This window comes from Anas acuta, chromosome 21, assembly GCF_963932015.1.
Source record: "Anas acuta chromosome 21, bAnaAcu1.1, whole genome shotgun sequence".
Taxonomy (NCBI): domain Eukaryota; kingdom Metazoa; phylum Chordata; class Aves; order Anseriformes; family Anatidae; genus Anas; species Anas acuta.
This window is the reverse complement of record NC_088999.1, coordinates 2,992,366-3,012,145: the sequence shown is the minus strand read 5'-3', so window position 1 is coordinate 3,012,145 and position 19,780 is coordinate 2,992,366. Positions and strand designations below refer to the sequence as shown.

At 55.5% G+C, this 19,780-nt stretch overlaps 1 protein-coding gene across 1 annotated transcript in view; it reads right to left on the bottom strand.

The window, feature by feature from the left end:
* Positions 1-967: 967 nt before the first annotated feature.
* Positions 968-19,780, bottom strand: part of SDC3 (syndecan 3) — a 34,603-nt gene continuing 15,790 nt past the window's right edge. Inside the window, exons 2-5 of the mRNA XM_068657744.1 lie at positions 9,444-9,561; positions 8,409-9,031; positions 6,854-7,124; positions 968-6,325 (exon numbers count right to left, since the gene is read on the bottom strand). Of these exons, the coding sequence (XP_068513845.1) occupies positions 6,159-6,325; positions 6,854-7,124; positions 8,409-9,031; positions 9,444-9,561 (1,179 nt within the window). The 3' untranslated portion in view covers positions 968-6,158. The remainder of the gene's footprint in view (positions 6,326-6,853; positions 7,125-8,408; positions 9,032-9,443; positions 9,562-19,780) is intronic.

The following is a 19,780-nucleotide window of genomic DNA, read 5'->3' as shown; positions in this document are numbered from 1 at the left end:
AAAACACAAGGAATGGGGGTATAATTAGAGCCTGTTCCAAGCCTCCAGCCCGAATACCGACACCTCCCTGTGAGCAGTTATTCCCATAGCTCATAGCAGCAGCTGGCTGAAGTCACTGCTGTTGGGTCTGGGGATGGTTTGACAGTCCGATTGGGTGGCCCTGCTGAATGTGAAATGCTTCTGGAGGCAATGAGACACCAAAAGTAGCTCTGAGGAGTGCACAGGGGCTGGGGGCGATGGGGACCTGCCAGGCTCCCCAGCCCGCACCGGCAGTGGCATTGCCCTGGCTCTCAGCATCGCTGCTGCACCCGTGGAGGTCTGTCCTCTGCAATGCAAGAGAGCTGGTTAAACACAGCCAAGACTCCTTATGGAGGCCAGCACATCTCTGCCAAACCTCTCACCACGTTCGCTTCCAGGAATTGCTTTGGAAAGGAGAGTGGGACCTGAGGCCAGCAGGCGAGGATGCTTCCTTCCACCTCCTGCTCACGGAGAGGCGCATGGCCAGAGCAGGAGAGCTGGGCATAGCAGGGGGCTCCGAGCCAGGCACCCCCAAGGACCTGGGACAGTGGGAAGACCTCAGCAGGACACCCCAGGGGTGGGGAACCCTTTTGCTGTGGGCTCACCCCCAGCAGCTCCCAGTGCTCAGCCACTCGCTGGTGACGGTGGTGGCCCTTGGGGACATGATGGCCCAGCTCTCGGCAGAGCTGGGGACACCCGCAGTGCTCACAGCCCCCCTGCACCCCGGTCCTGCATCAACGGGCACTGCTGGGCTGGCTCCTGCTGCTGCCGGCTCATCAGCAGCCCCGCAGCGTTGCCATGGAGACCTTTAATTAATTATCCACCAGCCCTTGCCTGACAGCATCACACCAAGAGCGAGTGACATCTCCCTTCACCCGCAGCCCCTCGGCACGACAAAAAGCCGGGGCAGGCGGGCAGCAGCAAGAAAGCAGGCGAAGCCCTGGGCAGATAATGTTTAAATGACTTTATTTTTTGTTCTTTGTTTTTTTGTTTTTTTTGTTTTTTTTTCCTTTTATAAATGGGCACAGCACAGAAATAATTAAAAAAAATAGACAGTACCATTACAGTGCTAGATCCGTTGGCAAAGATTATTTTTTATAGTCTTTTTTATTATTTTTAAAGTTTTGGCCATTGAGTAAGAACAAAAACAATTAACAAACATTTTATTTTATTTTTGTTTTTAAACAGACACTATGAAGCAATTTAAGTACTAAACTCTAGAAGAGTTATGTACATACAAAAAGAAGTTCTGTTTAAGATATGTTTCCTATTAAAAATATTTACATGCATTTTTTCCCTCCCATATTCATTGAAAGGTAAAACACTCGTAGTTTTCTTCTACTGTTAAAGATTTTTCATTCTCCTATTGGGAATTTAAACCAGCTCCAAAGAAAAAGTAAAGTGGGGCTCACTTGTTAGGTTTTCCTTTTTCTTTGAATTATTTAAATCTTCTGGAAAGGGATATTTTTGGACATATATCAATGGATTTTTTTTTTTATTTTTTTTTTTATTTTTAATTTATACAAGAATGTCTCGTGTTTATTTACAGAAGAACCGATGGGCGGTGATTTATCCTGGCAACATGGTGGTGAGCGTTAGTGAGAGATAAGCACGTGATTTTAAAAAGTTCTATCAAACTGCAATGGATACGTATTTTTTCTAAAGTCAGCATTTCTGTCGGGTTTGATTGTCGGCTGTACATTTATGACTTAGACCAGGGGGACCCAGAAAAGGGTGGTTGACACACGTAGAGTCACTGGTACCCTTGAGGTCTTTGGAAATGCAGCGATGGAGCTGTCTGCAAGGTGTGGGGGGTTAAATCTGGGCATTGCGCGGGCGTCTCCTAGGGTGAGTATTTTTTTTTTTTTAGCAAAATAATAAAAAGTTATAAAAAACCAAAGCCCAAAACTATGCGTGCTCCAGACTGAGACGTCTCTATGGAGCCGGAACGTGGGTGCGGCCGTGGAGCTGCAGGCACAGGTACGTGGGGCAAAGCAGCGCAGCCTCGCCGCCCTTCCTGGGGCTTCGCTGCCCCCTCGGGCTCCATTTCGGCTCCGGCCAGGGAAAGGGGCAGGCGGCAAAGGGCTCCTTCCCCCAGCCCTGGCAGAGCCCAGGGGGCAGGATCCGGCCCTCACTGCCATAGCTGGGGTGAAGGAAGGAGCCGGGAGCACAGGGACAAATCCTGCACCCCCAGCACTCCCTCCTCCCCATGAGGTGCAGTTTGCATTGAAGCTGTGCACGCGTGCGTGCTTTGCACACACACGTATATACATATATACATATATATTAATTACATACACATATATATACATACATACACGCACGCCACACACATCCCCGCCGCCTCGAGCACAGCCGTGACACCAGTTAATCCAACAAATATTTCAGTGGTGGAAACCCCACGTCACTTTGGGAGCTGCCGGAGCCTCCTGGAAAGCTCCAAGCCCAGAAACTGTTATAACCATGAAAAGGGTGGTAGGGAAAAAAAAAATAAAATTTGTTCTGGTTTTTGGTTGATGGGTTTGCTCCCGGCACAGGCTCCGTGCTGGTGGCTCTCAGTAGAGGTTGGATAACTCAGGAACAGGAGCCAAGGTTTGCATGGAGCAAAGATGGGTGGTCTTTGTCACCCACCCACCAGGCAAAACGGGGTAGAAATGGGAAATTTGGAGGCAAAGCAACATGTGCCAGGTCCTGCTGCTTATTTTTGGAAGGTCCAAACACAAAGAGGTTGCAGAGGAAGGAGAGGGGTGACCCACTCCCAGGCCTGCAAAACCCACCTGGGGCTGGGTGCTGCCACCAGCTGGGGTCACCTCTGTCCCCTTGTTCTCCTAGAATTGAGAAGCTGGCACAGCAAAGGGTCTTCCTTCGGCTCTGCCATCTCACAGGCACACTAAAGGCAGGGAAAAGCAGGAGGAACGTCCCTCCTCTGCACCCCAGGGCTCTTTGGGGCGTCCTCCTGCAGGCGCACAGCTGGAGGGATGAGCACGTCTGGGCACTGCCCCAGCTGTGCTCAGGGACACAGCCCCACGGGGACACAGGACTGGGGACGGGGCAGAACGGCCACAGCGGTGCCAAACTGGCCGGGCTTCGGCAAGGGGCTTATGGGTGAGATCCTCCTGTTACTGTTGTAATCAATTTCCCTAAAAACCTGCTCCATGGCCAAACCAACAGCTGCTTCCATACTCCCCCACCATGCTTCCTCGCCTCCTCCCCTGTTGTCCTGGCAGCAGGAAGCCCTCTCAAGCCTTGCAGAAGCTCCTGGATGGGGCAGCCAAGCCCTCCTATCCGCCTCCGGCCACCCCAGCAGCAGCAGCAGGCACCTGGGGTTTGTGCATCCCCTTCACAGAGAGCTGATGGAAGCTGCAGTTTTTGGAGCTGGGCTTTCCCCCCAAAAGCAGAGATGCTGCAGCCCCTGCTGGGGAGCCAGGCAGCAGGAAGGGCTCCTTTGGGGTCAGCTCCACACCAAAGCAGACCCCAAACCCCAAAGGACACCTCCTTGAGACCATACAATTCCTTGAGCAACACAGCAACTGCGTGGAAGAAGCGGGCAATGAACTGACTTTGGTCAATTCTAATTATTGGTTTAATTGACTTCACCTTTATTTCGCCCATGGTGGTCTCCTGCTTTTAATGACTACGAGGAAGCGCTGCCCTGCCTCCTCTCCCTGCCTGCCGTCCTCACTTGTGGAACTGTCACGGATTTAAGTGCCAGGATTACAACTTAACACCAGCTGAGCGAGCTGAGGTTAAGCTTGAGTGAATAAAAAATTGTATTATAGAAGTTCAGACTATTAAAGGAGAAAAAATGGAATGAAGAAGATTAGAGAAGCAGCTAAGAAAAGCAGCATTTAAAAGATTAAGCTGGGAGTTTGTTTTTTTTTCAATGCAAGCTCACAAGATTAAGTCCATGTTATTCCAAAAGATGGTGATTTGGGGTGGCCTTGATAATTGCCATGCCCAGCTCACGATGCCAAGAAGCTTGATCCTGCCACGCACCAAGAGCTTGGGCCCTTCGCGTGATCCCAATGGGACCAGACACACACAGCCATCAAACTCTCCCCTTCCAGCAGCTCAGAGAAAGCAGCCTTGGAGCAGGCACCAGCCTTCCTCAGCCACATGGTCCCCTTTCAGAGCATCCTCATCCTCATGCTGGCACGCACGCTGCCTCTGGGCGCATATACACACATGTACACCACCCTCTGCCTTTCAGCATCACCATCCCAGGCATCCAACAGGACAGTCTTCCCCAAACTCAACCAAAAGAATGACTGTTTTGAGGCTGACATCTCCAGATTTGGCATTATTAAAGCTGGCCTGTGCACAGGGACTCTGCTCCCTACCCTGAAATCAGTCCAGGTTGGTGTTTGGAGCTCAGGGACCGAACGCCGATACCAAACCTCAGCTCGGCACAATCACAAAGTCCCTCCCAGCCATCAGATGCAGTGCAACGAAAATTTACAGGGATTTCATTTCATATATATATATAACTGTGTATGTATGTGAGTGTATATATATATATATATATATATATAAAATATATGCGTTTGGCCCGTCAAATTCCTAACATGACAAGAAGCTCTGCTGTCTTGCAGCCTCCACCAGGGTGATAAATCCCTCTATGCCCCGAGGGGGACCAAGCATCTCTGTGTCTGTGCAGTTTAATTCTTGGTGCAACAGAGTCAAAGTAACCAATTTTTTTTGTTGTTTCCCAATTTAAATTGCTCTAAGGGTGAAGCCAAGGTCTCCACGGGACACCACTGAGATCGCAACCATCATTAAAACCAAGAGCCTTGACTGCACGGCGAGCAGTGCTTCAGCTAATTAAAAGCCAACTAATTGAAATATCTAATTGACTTTTCTGCGCAGAGGGCTTGCTCCAAAACCCAGCCTTTCTCGAAGGCACAGCTGGGGGGTCTGGATCAGGCCCTGCTGCTCTGCGCCCCGGGGACCATCGGAAGGGAAACCACTGCTCGGTGATGGTGGCTCCCAGCGTCTGCTGCCGGGCACCCCGAGCTGAGCCCCGGCCCTGTGGCTGGTGCTGGGAGTTTGGCAACAATAAATGGAACAGAAACGCTCGGCGCTGGGGCTTGCTGAAGCAGAGCAGCAGCCGAGCTGCCCCGCTTTGAGCCACCACTCTGCCCCGCCTGGTGCAGACCCCCTGCAATTTATTGCCTCTGGTTCTTCCTTGCTGCTGTGTCTCATGGCTGGCTGAGCTGTGTTAGGCATCGCCCCTGCACGAACAGCTTCTTTGCTTCCCCTTTTCCTCCCTGCCAGGCCCCCACCGAGCGCCATCCCGTGCCATCTGAAAACCAGAGCCGCTGGTGGGGCTGCGCAAGCTGAGGTTTATTGGTCACAGTGAGAACCCAGCAAAAGCACGGTCCCTTCTCCAGCCACCCAAAAGCGTGGTCCCTTCTCCACCACACCCCTCCACCACCGACACCATGGAGCCATCAGCTCTCCAGCCGTGCTTGGTGCTCTCGAGGAGGGTGGCGGTGGCCAGGGTGGTGCCGCACGAGGCACCCAAAGGTGGCTCCTTGGTGCTCGAAGAGGCGAGCTGGCTCCATTGCTCCTCCTGTACTGGCCGTGGTGGTGTTCATTTTGTCTTCCCCCACTCCAAGAGCAAAGCCCGGGGCTGCAGGTATTCCGGCCCCTTGTGCTTTTTTCAAGGTTTGAAGCGTATCTGAGAGTCGCATCCTCTTGTCAAACAGAAGCAGGGAGCAAGGTAACTCCTGCAAAGCAACCAGTCCCACTGAAAAAATAATAAAAAATAATAATAAAAAAAAAAAAAAAGAGAGAGAGAGAGGGAAATAAACCTCCCTCCTTTCCAACAGGAAAAAAAAAAAAAAAAAAGATAAATCCAAAACAACCCCCCTGCGCCCCAGGGCTGGTACAAGGTGTCCGGATCCCAGAGTCCGATGTGGTGGTGGGAAAAGCCCCGTGAGCTCCAGCCGCCGTCCGCAAAGCGGCACGTCCCTCATGCCGAAGATGCGGTTTCTCCTTTTGCATTTTTTTTTTTTTTGCTTTTTAAATTCACAGTCTGATCCAAAAGAGAGAGAGAGAAAGAGAGAGACGGGATGGAGGAGAGGAGAAGGGAGAGTTTGGAGCAGGAAGGGGAGCGCGAGGCACGCCGGGCTCTTGTCCTACGCGTAAAACTCCTCCTGCTTGTCCGGCTTCTGGTAGGTGACGTTGGCTTGCTTGGGTTCCTCCAGCGTGTAGCTGCCCTCGTCCTTCTTCTTCATCCGGTAGATGAGCAGCATGACAAGGAAGGCAGCAAAGAGGGCTCCCACCACGCCGCCCACGATCACCGCTGCAACAGAAAGGTGGAACGGCTGTCAGAGGTGGAACCCGGCCCAACACGCAGAGCAAACAACTGGGGAACCCTGCTGGATGCTTGCCGTGTGTTTTGGGAGATGAATCCATGCTCAAACTAAAAGTGAAGGTGTTGGCCTCATGCAACAGTGTGATTCAAGGAGCTGAAACAGTTTCGTGATGTTGATGGATGGGCAGGACCCAAAGGACCAAGGCACCTCTGTCCTCTCTTGTGGTCAGGTGGCCGGTGGCATTCAGCCATCACCATAGGACATCTTTTCCCTAAAACATCCTATTTCTTCCCATAAAATTCGTCCTAGCAAACACAAACTGTGCACAGCTCCGTGCTCTCCCTGCAAGGACGGGAAGACCCCAGGGAGCCCCCAGTACAGGCACTCAAGGTGTCTACTTTGGCGGGTGACAGGGGGTTATCCCAGGCTCAGCACCTCCCCAGCACCCTGCTGAAGACCAAGCCCTCTCCTGGGGGCTGTTCATCCCCCCACCAGCCCACCACCTCTGCTCTCACCTATCAACACCTCCTTCCTCTCCAGGATGTTCTTCTGGGGGAGCTGAGCAGCCGAGCTGCCCGACTCTATCGTGTTGTCGATGAGCCCCGGCTCCGCGTTCCTGCCCGGCCCCGGTGCCGATGGCGGTGTCACCACGGCCACCACCTCGTTGCCCAGCTCAGGGCGAGTTGTCTCCTCCTCCTCCCGGATCTCGAAGTCCCCACTGGGGCCACTGCTGACCGGGACTTCCAGGTCGCTGTCGAGGACCGTCGACACCTCCCCTGGCTCCACCTGGGAGAAAGGACAAGGTGGAGCAGCAGACAAGGACCTAGGGGTGGTTCCTGCCTCCAGCAGCACCAGTGTGGCTAGAGGAAGGACACCAAAACACCGGTGATGGGGTGGCATGGGGGATATCCCTTTGCCGTGCCGTTGCAGTGGATGGTTGGATTGCAGAGAGCACCACAGCCCCACAACTTGGCAGTCACCAAAAAGGCTGAGCCCACCTGGGCTGAGCCCATTCTGGCCTGCCCCCACCCAGGTGCCCAGATCTCTCCTCTGGCTTCCTCCAGAGACCAAAGGAGAGTCCGGGGGGGGCCAAGTCCCAGACCCTTGCTTGGGCTCTGCCCCCAGCACAGACCAAGAGCTGGCTGCAACATCTCAGACGCCTCCTTGAAAGGCAGGAGGTGGTGCAAGGCTTCGTGTTACAGCACCACAGCAAGGCTGAGGATCGGATGCCATCAGATGAGCCCCCCCCATGCCCCAGAGATCCCCTCCCTCTCCTTCTCTCCCTTCATCCTGCTCTCACGTCTCCCTCAGACTACTACAAATGCAGACGAGCAAAGAGCTCCTTGGGGATGAAGCTGGGGTGGGCGAGACGGGGCCCTCTCCGTGTCACACTGCCCCTGGCATGAGCGCACGGCTCGCTGCTTCCGCAGGCACGCGGTTTTGTGACAGAGATTAATTGAAGGTCAGCGGGAGCCCGGAGCGCTACACACATATATACGTACCCAGAAAAGAGGGACTAGTTTAGACAAATCACTCCACCTCTCAGTCAAAGCGGTTTTCAAAGGGCCCCTCAGGGGCTCAGAACGAGAGATGGAGCAGCGGATTAAATCCCCAGCTCAGGACCCCCGGCGGGCTGGAAATGCTCCATCACGCAGTAATTGCAGAGCATTTGGGACTCCCAGCACCGGGCTGCGAGCCGGGCTGCAGTATGATGAGCTCAGCAAGTGTGTCCAGAGGAAAGCCCCTCTCTGCCCCTAAACCCCAGAGGAAAGCCCCCAACCTCCGGCCCTGCTCCCCCTCCTGCTTCCTGGTGAAGATGTTCTGGAGCAGCAGTCCCCCATCAGCCCCATCACTACTCATGCAGGAGCTGCCCCCCCCTCCCATCTCCCCTTTCCATCTCCCCAAATGTTCAACTCTCTGCAGAGTTGGGAAGACCCCCAACCCAGCTTGACCACCTGCTGAGCTGCTGGCTCAGGATGGAGCCACCTCAAAAGCTGCCCGTCACCATCGCTTGGCTTCAAATGTGGTCCACGGGCCCTTCACCAGGCAAAAAGGGCTCCAGGCTCCTACCTGGGGGGCTTCTGTGGGTGGCAGCGTGGTGGGGCTGGAAGGCAAGGCAGTGCTTTTTTCCGTGAGGTCTGCAGTCCTGGAGGTGCTTGGTTTTGGCAGGGACCTGGGCTTGGCCGTGCTGGAGGGGACAAGCTGTGTCGTGGCCACCTCTGTCGGCGTGCTGGTTTCGAGGACAGCCGTGGTGGGCGTCTCCAGGGTGGTGGCCCTCGTGGTGGCCGCCTTGGTGACAAAGGGGGGCAGGAACCTCCGGACGGTGGTGGGCTTGGCAGTGGCCATGGTCGTGGTGCTGGTAGCGGTGGTGGTGGTGGCCATGGTGGTGGTGGTGGTGGCAGCTGTGGTGGTGGTGGTGGTGGTGGTGGTGGTGGTGCTGGGGGCCTCGCTGGCAGTGGTGCTGGTGGTGGTGGCCTTCCAGCTGGGGATCACCGGTGCCTCCGTCACCCTGGGGATATACGAGGCGCCGGTGGTCTGCTCGGGGACGGTGTCCTCGGTGGGGGACGTTTCAAAGGGGGTAGCCACGGGCTGCACCGCGGTGACGGGCAGAGCGGCTGCGGTGGTGGGGAGCGTGACGGACGTGTCCGTGGTGAGGCTGACGGCCGTCTCCAGCCCCGACTCCTGCTCGAAGTCTGAAAGGGGGGAGAAGAGCAAAGGGTGAGGCAGGTGCTTCCCAGGGCTGACACCCACGTGGCCTCAGCACCCAAAAACCAGGGGGCATGGACCCGTTGTGGGTTCAGGAGGAACCAAGGGCTGCAAATTCCCAGGTGCTGAACAAAGCCCCCCTCTGTGTTCAGTGAAACCCCTAAAGCACCAGCACAGGCTATCAGGGGAGGGCTAATCCTGCCTGGTAGGGCTGGAGACCTAAATGTGAAATGGAGTCACTCAAGTCCAACTTTTGGGGCCATTTCCTTTTGCTTTGGGCCGGGAGAGGGCAGAAAGGCTGCTCTGGAGAGGGGCAAGGGGCAATCCACCCCCCCCAGCACCCAGGGCCAGGCTCCCCATGGCCCAGCACCCTTCCCCAGGAGCCCTGCAGCTACTCACAGCCCGAGCCAGAGCCCGAGTAGACATCATCCAGTTCATCGTCCCCAAAGGGGTCATCGTCCCCGGAGCCCTCCAGGTCCACCGGCCTCTCGTAGTTCTCATTGCGCCAGCGCTGAGCCTGCAAACGAGCAGGGAGAGCTGTGTTAGCTGGCCCCAACGGGGACAAGGGGGTCACTGAAGTTAGGCTGGGCCCTGCATGGCCCTCCCAGGGTGGGTTACATGGGACAGGATGGGGACAGCAAGGCCAAGAGAGCGGGACTGCAGGCAGTGCTCTCCGGCTGAGCTGCCCAGAAATGTTTTTTTCCCCCCAAATAATTCTCTGTTGCAAATCTTTCAGACAAGCTGACATTTTGTGGCGAGTTCACATTGGCACTGATAACATTTCCCATGGAAACGAGCCCTCTGGAAAAGGAGAAATATATGATTTTGGAAACTGTTAGAGAACACATTATTTTAGTTCTCCAGCTCAGTATTGTTCTGTTTTAAACGATTCTCACTTAATTCCTGGCTTAGGTGTGACAGCAACGCATGCTATCAGCTCAGAAAGTCACAGTATGAAACAATGTCAGACTTCAGATATTCCACGGCTGCTAAAACTTGAAGAGCCCTTGCTAGTAGGGCTCTTCAGCATCTTGTTTTGCAGATCAAAGTGTCTGCTGTTTGTGTTGCAAGGAAGCAGTTTGACACTTCATTACAACCCAAACAAGGAGGCTTTGATCTGTGAGATAGCATCAGATGTTTCAAGATGTAAGGAGCCAGGTTAGTGCTTAAATGTAAAACAAGGGGGTAGAAGGGTCCCCCCTCCGCTCCTATAGGGTTTTACCTCTTGACAACCACTTCGAGTTTCTTTGTTCCCATTCCAGATTGGAACAAAAAAGAGGTTTGAGACGTCAAAAGGTCTCGTGATAGAGAAATGTAGGGCTTGGCTCAAGCTTTGCCCCCACGTCCCTTCCCCTGGCACCCATCAGCTCGAATAGAGAAGCCCCAGCTGCCATGGGGGAAATCGAGGTGTCGTTGAGGGGTGACAAGTGACATGAGCTCCAACAGCTTCACAGTCCTTTGCTCTGACCCGTGGAGGACCGAGCTCCAGATGCCGGAGAGGAGATGGTAAAAGCAGGGCAAAACTCATGCTCCAAGGACCGGTGCAAATGGCTTTGCTAAATAAGCGATGTCTGACCTATAAACCCATGCCTGACCCCACAAGGACAAAACTGCCTGTGTCTCGCTCTGGTTCCCACATGGAGCACTCAGGTAGGGATTGGAGCATGGACGTCCTGCAGAACCTCGCATCCACTGGCCTGGTGGTGGAAGCTTTGTGTGTGCCAGAGGGGTTTTATGAGCCAGCTCTTGTAGTCAGGGCTGCGAGGGAGCAGCCTGCCCCTTCCACAGGTGGGATTTCCCTTTCCTTTTTCCAGCCCATCCTCTTTGACTAGCATGGAAAAGCAAAGGGAGAGACCAGGAGATCACAGGGGACAACGCAGGGGCTGGTTCTGTGTCTTCAGAAGACTGAGCTGCTGCAAACACAGCACAGGAGGGCCTTGGGAGGCACTGGGGGTTCTATTACTGCCCCCCAGGCATCCATAAATTATGGGAAAGGCCACCAAAATTGACGGGAGGGCAAGGAAAAATTGCAGGGTTTGGGAGTCGGGAGAAGGAACATTTGGAGCTGCTTTTTTTGCCTTTTGATTTCTGTGCTTGTTGGATACGGCATGGTCAGACATCAAAGCTTTCCACAGAAGACAGAGATGCCCAGAAACTTGCATCTGTCTTCTTTTATGACTTTTTAAAATAAATGAGGACTAATCCTGTCATTTAATCCCAGACCTTCAGCCAGCTTTTATTCTAAAAACATCAAGGCTCCCCAAGAAACAAGGGGCTCGTAGCACAGGCGCTCCCCAGCCACCCCTCAGCCCTGCCGGCCGATCCGGGCGAGCTCCCCGAAGGTCACATTCTCTCTGCTCGACCTGCAGAGCCTCGCCGTAATGGGAGCCACATGGCCCAGCACCGCCGAGCTCCCTTAAATTGGAACCAGACGAGGCAGCTCCAGCCATCGGCTCCCCGGCTCCCCGTGCTTGGATGGGGAAAGGAAAAGGCAAAAAGCATGGACCCAGCATGCCCCCACCTGTCCTTCCATCCATCCATCCATCCATCCATCCATCCATCCATCCATCCATCCATCCATCCATCCATCCATCCATCCCATGGGAAAGGAGAGGCTTGGCGTGTGCCCTGGCCGTGTTTTGCCCAGGAGAAGAGGCAGGAGCAATGCAGCGTGCCACCACCCTGCTGCAGAGAACCAAAGCCAGCTGAGCTTTGGGTTGGGAACATCAAATCAAAGCAACTGTGGCAGCTGCGGGTGCTGTTTACAGACTGGGCTTGGTCCTGGCGGCCCCGTGGTGACAAATCAGTGGGGATGTCCTGGAGATGATGGAAATCGCTGCACATCGCCTGGGCCTGGGTAAAGAGGGCAGCTGGGCAAAGAGTTCCTGCAGCTGATCACAGCACTCAGTGCAGCTGAGCCCCCTACACCCCACAGTGACAGAGACAAATTACCCCTCAGCTGTGGGACGAGCCTCATCCACGCCATGCCAGGGCATGCCTGGTGCTCTCCCCGCTCCCCATGGCAAAGGCAATGGCCAGTTTACTTCCAGCTGCCTAAAACTCCTGCCTGCCTGGCACACGTGGGAATTTCCCAGCCCCAAACCCAAAAGCAGAGCTTCCCATGGGAGCAACCTCACTGCACTTTGCTCGGACAGCAGCCGAGCCCACTCCAGGGAGTGGGATCCAGAATGGGTGAAGGGCCGGGATGCTCCAGCTTCAGGATCTGAAAACCCTGGGGCGAGGAGGCAAAAGGCTGGCCCTGCCACGAGGACACCTCCAGGTGTTCCTGGTATAGAGAGGGAGGTTCTGGGGACATGGTTGTTCCCCCAAAGCCCCACACACACCTCTTGATGCCCACCATTCCCCTTCCCTTACATAAAGCCCCTCCCGGCCTGAGCTGCCCCCTCTGCAGCGCTGACGCCATCGGTCAGGCTCATGCAATAAATCTTGGGGCCAGGCGGTGTTTATTTGGATTTATTGCTGCTTAGACTGTTAATGCTCCGCGTGCCCCAGCCCCCCCGGCATCGAGGGGGGACACAGCTGGGGGGAGCGCTGATTCCCCAGCTCACAGAGGATGAGGGCTCCCAGCCTGCTGCTCAGCAGGGATGCAGCTGGCTGGATTTGTCCTGAGGAAGAAATTTCAGCCAGGCTTTATTGCTGGTGGTCAGAGTAACGCTGGAGGGCCGGCTGGCAGCACCCCTGGATGTGCTGAGGAGACACAGGGATGTCCTCGTGGTGGGAAAGGCACCCCCAGGCTGCGATGCTACCTGAGGTCTACAGCACGCCAGGATGGGGTGTACGACAGCCTGGCAAGCCTGCTGGTGGCTGGGCATCGTGCAAGATGCATCTGCACCCTAAAACATCAATTTAGGGATGGGGATATGCACACAGCCAGCTCGAGGCAGGGGCCAGGAGCTCCCATCCCTGCAACTCCAACTTCTCAGGCCTCATGTCCCTTGGCAGGGGGCTCACCAACCAGCTCAGCCCTGCTTTCCTGGGGCCCTGCTTTCCCTTTGGCAAGGTCTGGGGCTGTGGGAGGTGGAAAGGAATGGAAAGGTTTCACCGTGCCCTGCAAAGCGCCAGCTCCACCCTGGCCCACCAGTGCCACCACCCCGCAGCTCAGCCCACGCACTGGTCAGCTGAAACCACCCCAAATCAGTGCCAGGCACACGGGATTCCCATGTCACCAGCTCAGAACATGGAGATTGGTAAGGGAGACATCTCCCCCTGCCCCCCTGAGCCCAGGGGACCCTTCTGCTCCCGCAGCCCCCCACGGGCACACACCGATGCCGACCCAGCCTCGTGCTGTCCCCTCGATGCCTCCACACTGGGGCTTGGCTGGGCCAGCTGGGATGCGCAGCCAAGGGGCAGCAGCAGCAGAAATCACGGCCAAGTCCGGCGCTAAGAGCCTTGGAAAGCGAGCAAAAGCTCCAGCCCTTTGGCCTGGCCCCATCAGAGCTGAGCTGGGGATTAGAGAAGCTTCGGTCCCTCCACGGTGTCTGTGCACAGCAAACCCCCAAGCACCCCATCCTCTCCCTTTATCAAAGTGTGTTTATCACGGTTTTTCACACAGAAAAATGTAAAGATGGGGACGAGGGTCCCCATGGCACACTCAACCCCCTCCATGCACAGCAGTGCTGGGTGCTTTGCTGGGGAAACCACGGCACGGAGGGGACCTGACACCTCCTGCAGGTGGCCACAGAGCTCCCCACATCTCAGAACATGTCCTGGGCAACCAGGATGGTTGGTTCGAGTCCTCCTAAATCCCCCACACAAACTCCTATGCACACCCTGCTGCATTCCCACTCTATGGTGGGATTTTTGGGGAGCCGGACCCTCACCCCAAATGCTCCCCCAAAAAGTGCTGCCATGGCAGAAGCGAGCTTTGCCACTCAGCATCTTGCAGTCACACCGGGTGGAAGGGAACCTGATAAATCAATCCATCTCTAACGGCAGGGAAAGGCTGGCGAGCCTCCTCGGGATGCTCTCGGGTCCTTCTCCGGTAGCCATCGGCATGGCAACGGTCGCCAAGGAAACCGCCTCCATGGCGACGCATCCCTGGATGCGGGCGATGGGCGATGTCCACGGGCACACACACCCCAACCCCGGGCTCTGCTTCCCCAGGGGGGTCGTGGGGAAGGGAATGGCCCTGGGGGGGGCACAAGGGGTGAGCTCGGGATGAGCAACCCCAAAAAGCACAGGGCAGCTCCCAGGCAGGAGGCTCTGTGAGCGGGGAGATCCCGACAGAAATCCCCGCACACGCTTTCCATGGGATTTAGGAGAGGGTCAGGGGATCTCCCCACACCCCTGGATGGGGTGCATCCACCCCAGTCTGGGTGCCTGAAGTTATTGAAGGCTGTGGATGTGTCTCTGGACTTGAGAATTTCCCCTGAAGGAATCAGAAGGGAGATAAAAACCGAAACGTGGTGGTTTCTGAGGTAGCTGGGATGCACGGGGACGGGGCTTGCAGGCTTGGTTCATGCCCAGCACCTGGGCTGGCAGCAATGGGGACAAAGCTGTGTGGTAAAATCCTTTCCCTAGCACACACCTGAGGCCCATCAGCAGCGTGCACAGTGAGTGGGGCTGAGCAACCCCAGGGGCTGCATGAAGCAAAGCCCAGGGGAAGGGGTCTCCCAGCCCAGGGAGCCCACCTGCATCCCCCACAGGGTCTGGCCCCAGCACCTAGTGCCACGTGTGGGGTTTGGGATGGGAAGGGAGACCTGGTGCGGCTGGCTGCAGACAGAGGTGGCTTTACCCCAGAATTTGGATGTCCACGGCCATCCAGCAGCCTCTGGCACAATGTGGGGCACAAAATGAGGCCGAGGGGAAGGGATGCACGTGGAGGGCATCAGCAGGGGTGCAGGGGACCAGCCCACTCCATGTCCCTGTGGGCAGGCATTTAAAAAGGAAAAAAAAGATTGAATCGGTGGGAAGCAGCCTGGAGAATGGGATGGGGTGGCGTAGGGGAGCGTGGGGACTGGACTGTCCCCTCCTAGTCCCTTGGTGCCAAACAGAGCTTCTCCTCCAGGTCTCTGCATCCCATCCCCTGCCCATGGCCAGGGAACTCAGCTTTTGCTTGCAAAATGAATGGGGAAAAAAAAAAAAAAGAAAAAAAAAAGAAAAAAAAAAAGCCAAAGGCCACCTGCTCTTTGTAAGGGTCTGTTTGCATTTCTACCCAGCGGCAGCCTCAGGAACCCCCAACTACCTGCTCCCAGCAGCAGTCCCCAGCCCTGTGAGGGGAGGGATGTGGGCAGCAGCCTCCCCTTGCCAGGATGGAGTGATGCACGGGGAGGTGGCAGCTTGCAGGAGCATCACTGAGCCAGGCAAAACAGCACCGAGCATCCCCCTGCTGCCATCCCCACGACAGGGGCATGGGGACCTCTGGATGAAGCCGAGCTCCGTGTGCCCCCTGGGATCCCACAGCACCCAGGGAGGGTGACAAAGCCAGCAGTGTTGGGAGGCTCAGGACACAGCCCCGGTCACCAACCTGTCCGTGGCCGAGCACTGTTTGCTCCAGGGAAGTGCACTGAACTGAGAACATCCCCCAGGAATAGCCTTGATTATTTCTGAGATATTTTCCAGAGAATATTTTCAATTAAATTGCTCCTTGAAAGCACCTTTCTGGTGCTTTCTACGTACAGCCTTAGTAACTCATTCCAGCACATGATTTAGCGATACTATAAACAGTTGAAATAATATTAATTTGCGCATAAAGCCGAAATGAAAACACTGTTCCTGAACCTTAAAGACTCCACGATTCTTTTCCCACTACAGAATCGCTGAATTTCCGTGCTTTGATCCAAGGCTGAGTTAAAAATAAACCTGTTGGGAAGCTGCTGCTGACAGCAGGAGGACTGGTGCTGGAGACCATCGGGGCTGCTCGAGGAGAGCCGAGGAGGCCGGGCAGAGGGCAGCGGGATTTTGGGGGTGCAGGATGCTGGTGGGGAGCAGAGGGGCCGATGCTCACGGCCGGCACAGATCCACCTCGCGAGCCATGGAGCGAGCTCAGTCGAGCAGCAGCCAATTATTTTTTTTTTGTAACTTTATTCTTTTTCAACCTAATTAAGCCCCCGAATAACAGCTGCCTAAGCCCCGGCGCATTTTGATTTAATAGGCCGGTTACTTTATGCGAGTAAAATAATCATTAGCAGTTACCAAGTGGCAGCAATTATTCTGGCTCCGTACCGGCTCCGCACCGAGCAGGGTGCGGGCGCTGCCCAAACCCGAGCCCTGCACGTGTGTGAGCGCTGTCACCGCCGGGTGCACAGCCCTGGAGAGGGCTCAGCTCCTCCACCAGCATCCCCTCCTGCTCCTCAGGCTGCCTCCGGCAGCATCTTTTATTCCTGTTCCTCAATGGATTAGTGCCAGAGCTTACCCCGCTACACAATAAATATCCCCGAGCCAGGGCTGGCATGAAAAATAGCAAACCTCTCGACGTAAATCGTTGCTAACACCTCATCCCCCAGCACGCTCCGCTTTCTGCCTCTGGGGAGACGGAAGGGAAAAAAAAAAAAAAAAGCAAACACAACAAGCCACAAACAAAGCACCACCTCCTGCTGTATGCAAAGCGCCAAACCATGAGGTACAAACGAGCCCAGCGAGGCCGCTGCTGATGGGATTGCATCAGGCTACTCGAGGATGATTCCCAGGGATGGATTCACCCCAAGCGCCAACCACCCCAGGGATGATGTGTTTTTGGGGAGGGGAAAAGCCACGCTGGGCACTACGCCCCCCGCCACTGATGCTGCACCAGAGCATCAAGCTTTCTGCCCACTGAAAACCCCAAACCTCTGGTGCCTCGGTCCAGCCGGAGCATCCCGAGCTGCTGGAGGATGAGGGACCCACGCACCCACATCAGTGCCCATAAACCAGCACGGAGGGCTGGGGAGATGTGCCCTGCATGGGGAGCATCAACAATTCCCACAGGCAGCCCCAGAAAAATCCCAGCACGTGCCGTGATTTGGGGCTTGGCCCCAGGCTGGGGTCTCCCATGGGAAGAGTGCGGCGAGCTCGTCCCCACGAGGTGGGCTCAGGGCTGCTCCTTCCCGGGCTCTGCACGTTGGAGATGGCCCCGGCGGCTGAAATGCACCGTGCGGGACCTTCCCCCCGCAGCCCAGAATTGATTTAATTTGCTCGGCTCCATAATCCTATTGCAGCTTAGCATGAAAAACCGTCTCAGGCTTTTCTCACCTTCCACAAAGGCGCATTTCCAAGCTGGCTCTCCGGAAAGAGACGCGGCTCTCCAAAGAGCTGGGAAATAGGACTTCAGATCTGTGCCCCCTCCTTACACAGACACCACCCTGTCTGCTGAGCACCTCCCCAGCACCATCCCTGCTCCAGGACCATGCCCTGGGTGTTTTGCAATTTTCATGCCCCTGTCACTCCTCCAGCTCCCTGGGGAGTCCCCGCAGCACCGCCAGGCCCCAGGGGCTCGTGTTACCCAGTCTGGGGAAGTGTTTGGGTGGGACAAGTGTCACCCAGAAGCCAGGAGATGACCCTGCTTAAATAAATGCAATGTTTGCCTGCACCAGGGGCTGCAGCAGGGCTCTCACTGCATTGCCCAGCTGATTTATTGCTCCAGCCCCCTGCGTGCACACAGGTAACCCCAGCAAGGTGGAAGCAGCTAACAGCATCTCTCTTCCTGAGCTTTATCGTCTTTTATTTCCTTTTCCTTTTCAGTTTCCCTTCTCCATTGTTTTTTTGGCAAGTCTGTAAGTCCCTGCTGCTGCTGCAACAACTTCAGGCACAGGAAAACAGGCATTTGCTGCTTTTCACCCCAAAAGCAGCACAATTTTGCAATCTCTTCCTCTGGGCCATCTTTTTCTTGGCCAGCCGCTGAAGGTTCAGCTTTCACACAGCCTCCAGCAGCGCCAGCTCCAGCAGCATTTTGGCGAGCTGAGTGTTTTGGCCCCAGCTCGCGATGCTCCACGCATCCCAATGTCCCCAGCCAGCTGGTTTTGGCTGCTGACACACTTGCAGGTTACACCAACACCCCCCAGGTCCACCAGCTCTCAAGTGAGGAGGAAATATTTACCATCCCAGCCTCAGACATGGAGGCTTTTGCACCACCAAGGCATGCAGCAGGGCTGGGAAAACATTACGGTGCCTCCAGGCTCCCAATGCAGTGATTTAATGCCTGGGGATAAGACCCCAAAGCTGAGCCCTGAGGGGATGCTGATTTGAGTGATCCCAAGGAACAGGCACTGATTTACTGCTGTGGTTTGGGACCGAGGTGGTTTGGGACCGAGGTGCCGCTGTCACAAGGGGATGTGCCCGGGTTGGGGTTAACCCGGTAGCGCTCTAACAACCCGCAAGTGGTGAGTGTTGCTTGCCTGACACTTTGATATCTGAAGTTTTTGCACCTTAAAAATAGACTGATGCGTGATCAGATACAGAGAAACCTGGTGCTGGAGCTGCAAAGGTGGCGTGAAAACCCCCCTCGGGTTTTCCGTCTGCCCCTCCGCCCAGACCACTCCCAGCAATTGCCACTGGACACCCGGTGTCCCTGTGCCCAGGGCCACCACGGAGCAGGGAAAGGCCAGGAGCCAGCCTGGGGACACATCCTGGCTCTACCCAGCCCTTCTGGGTCAGACAGCAGCGGGTCCCAGCTGGGAAATTCATTCCAGCTGCATCCTTTTGGCTGCGAAAGCAGCCCGCCTCCCTCTGCACGAAGCGCTCGGGAGCAGACAGACGTTTCCCACCCCCAGCAGATTGCCACCGGAGCTCCTCGATTTAGGGAAAGAAGAAAAGAAAAAAAGGTATTTCCTCTTTCTAGTCCGCGCTCAAAGAGCCGTTAGGCTATATTTATCTGCCCTGAACTTTATCTGCTGCAGTTATTCATCTGGAAATGCAATCAATCTCCTTTCCGACGGCACCGGCCCATCCAGCCCCGCTCCCCACTCCGCATTGTGCTTTTCAGCAACCTCACGTGACGTGCAATAAAAAGTAACAGAAATGCAAGTAGGAGAAACCCAAAAGGCAGCTCCCCACATGGAGCAGCTCAAGCACTGGGTGAAACCTTGCCCTTTTGCAAAGCACGGGGGGTGGCGGGGGGCTGTGCAGCGGGGACCACCCGAAAGGCGGCCCCCAGGGACCCCGTCTGCAACCGCTCGGGCTCTGCGCCGCGCCAGTAAGGCTGAGGTTTCCAGATGAAAGGCAAACTCCCGAACACAACCGAGAGCGGAGTCTTGACCCCGGCGTTGCCTTCTCTGGTTACCTTGCCCAGGAAGCGCCTCCATCCCCGCAGGGCTCATTTTACTATGAAAATAAACGGCCAGGAGGGCTCGAGCCTTGGAAACGAGCAAAGTTTCTGCCAATGGACAAAAGCGACCCAAGCTGTGGCCGAGCCTTGGCTGAGTCCTCACCAGGCACAGGGGATTTTCAGGATTTCGGCACACGATGGGAAAGGTTTCAAGTTCTCCCCTCCGTGTGTGTGTGTGAGCAGGGCTGTGGGCGCGTGCGTGCGCGCATGCACACACGAGGGGTTATGTTGCTGGAAAGCACTCTTCAAATATTTATACAGCCTAAGCCTCATTGTTTCCTGCCCCCAGATGAAGTCCTTTTAATGAAATGTAACTAAACAAGCCGTTTCCATTCTGCCTTTCCAACGATAATTACGGCTGATACACTAAAGGGATGGCAGAGTTTCAACACCGCGCTGCAGAGAGGAAAACCAGCATCCTCGAGGCAGCTTCTCCTAACATGCAGCTCTGGCCCTGGGGCTTTGGGAGAGGGTT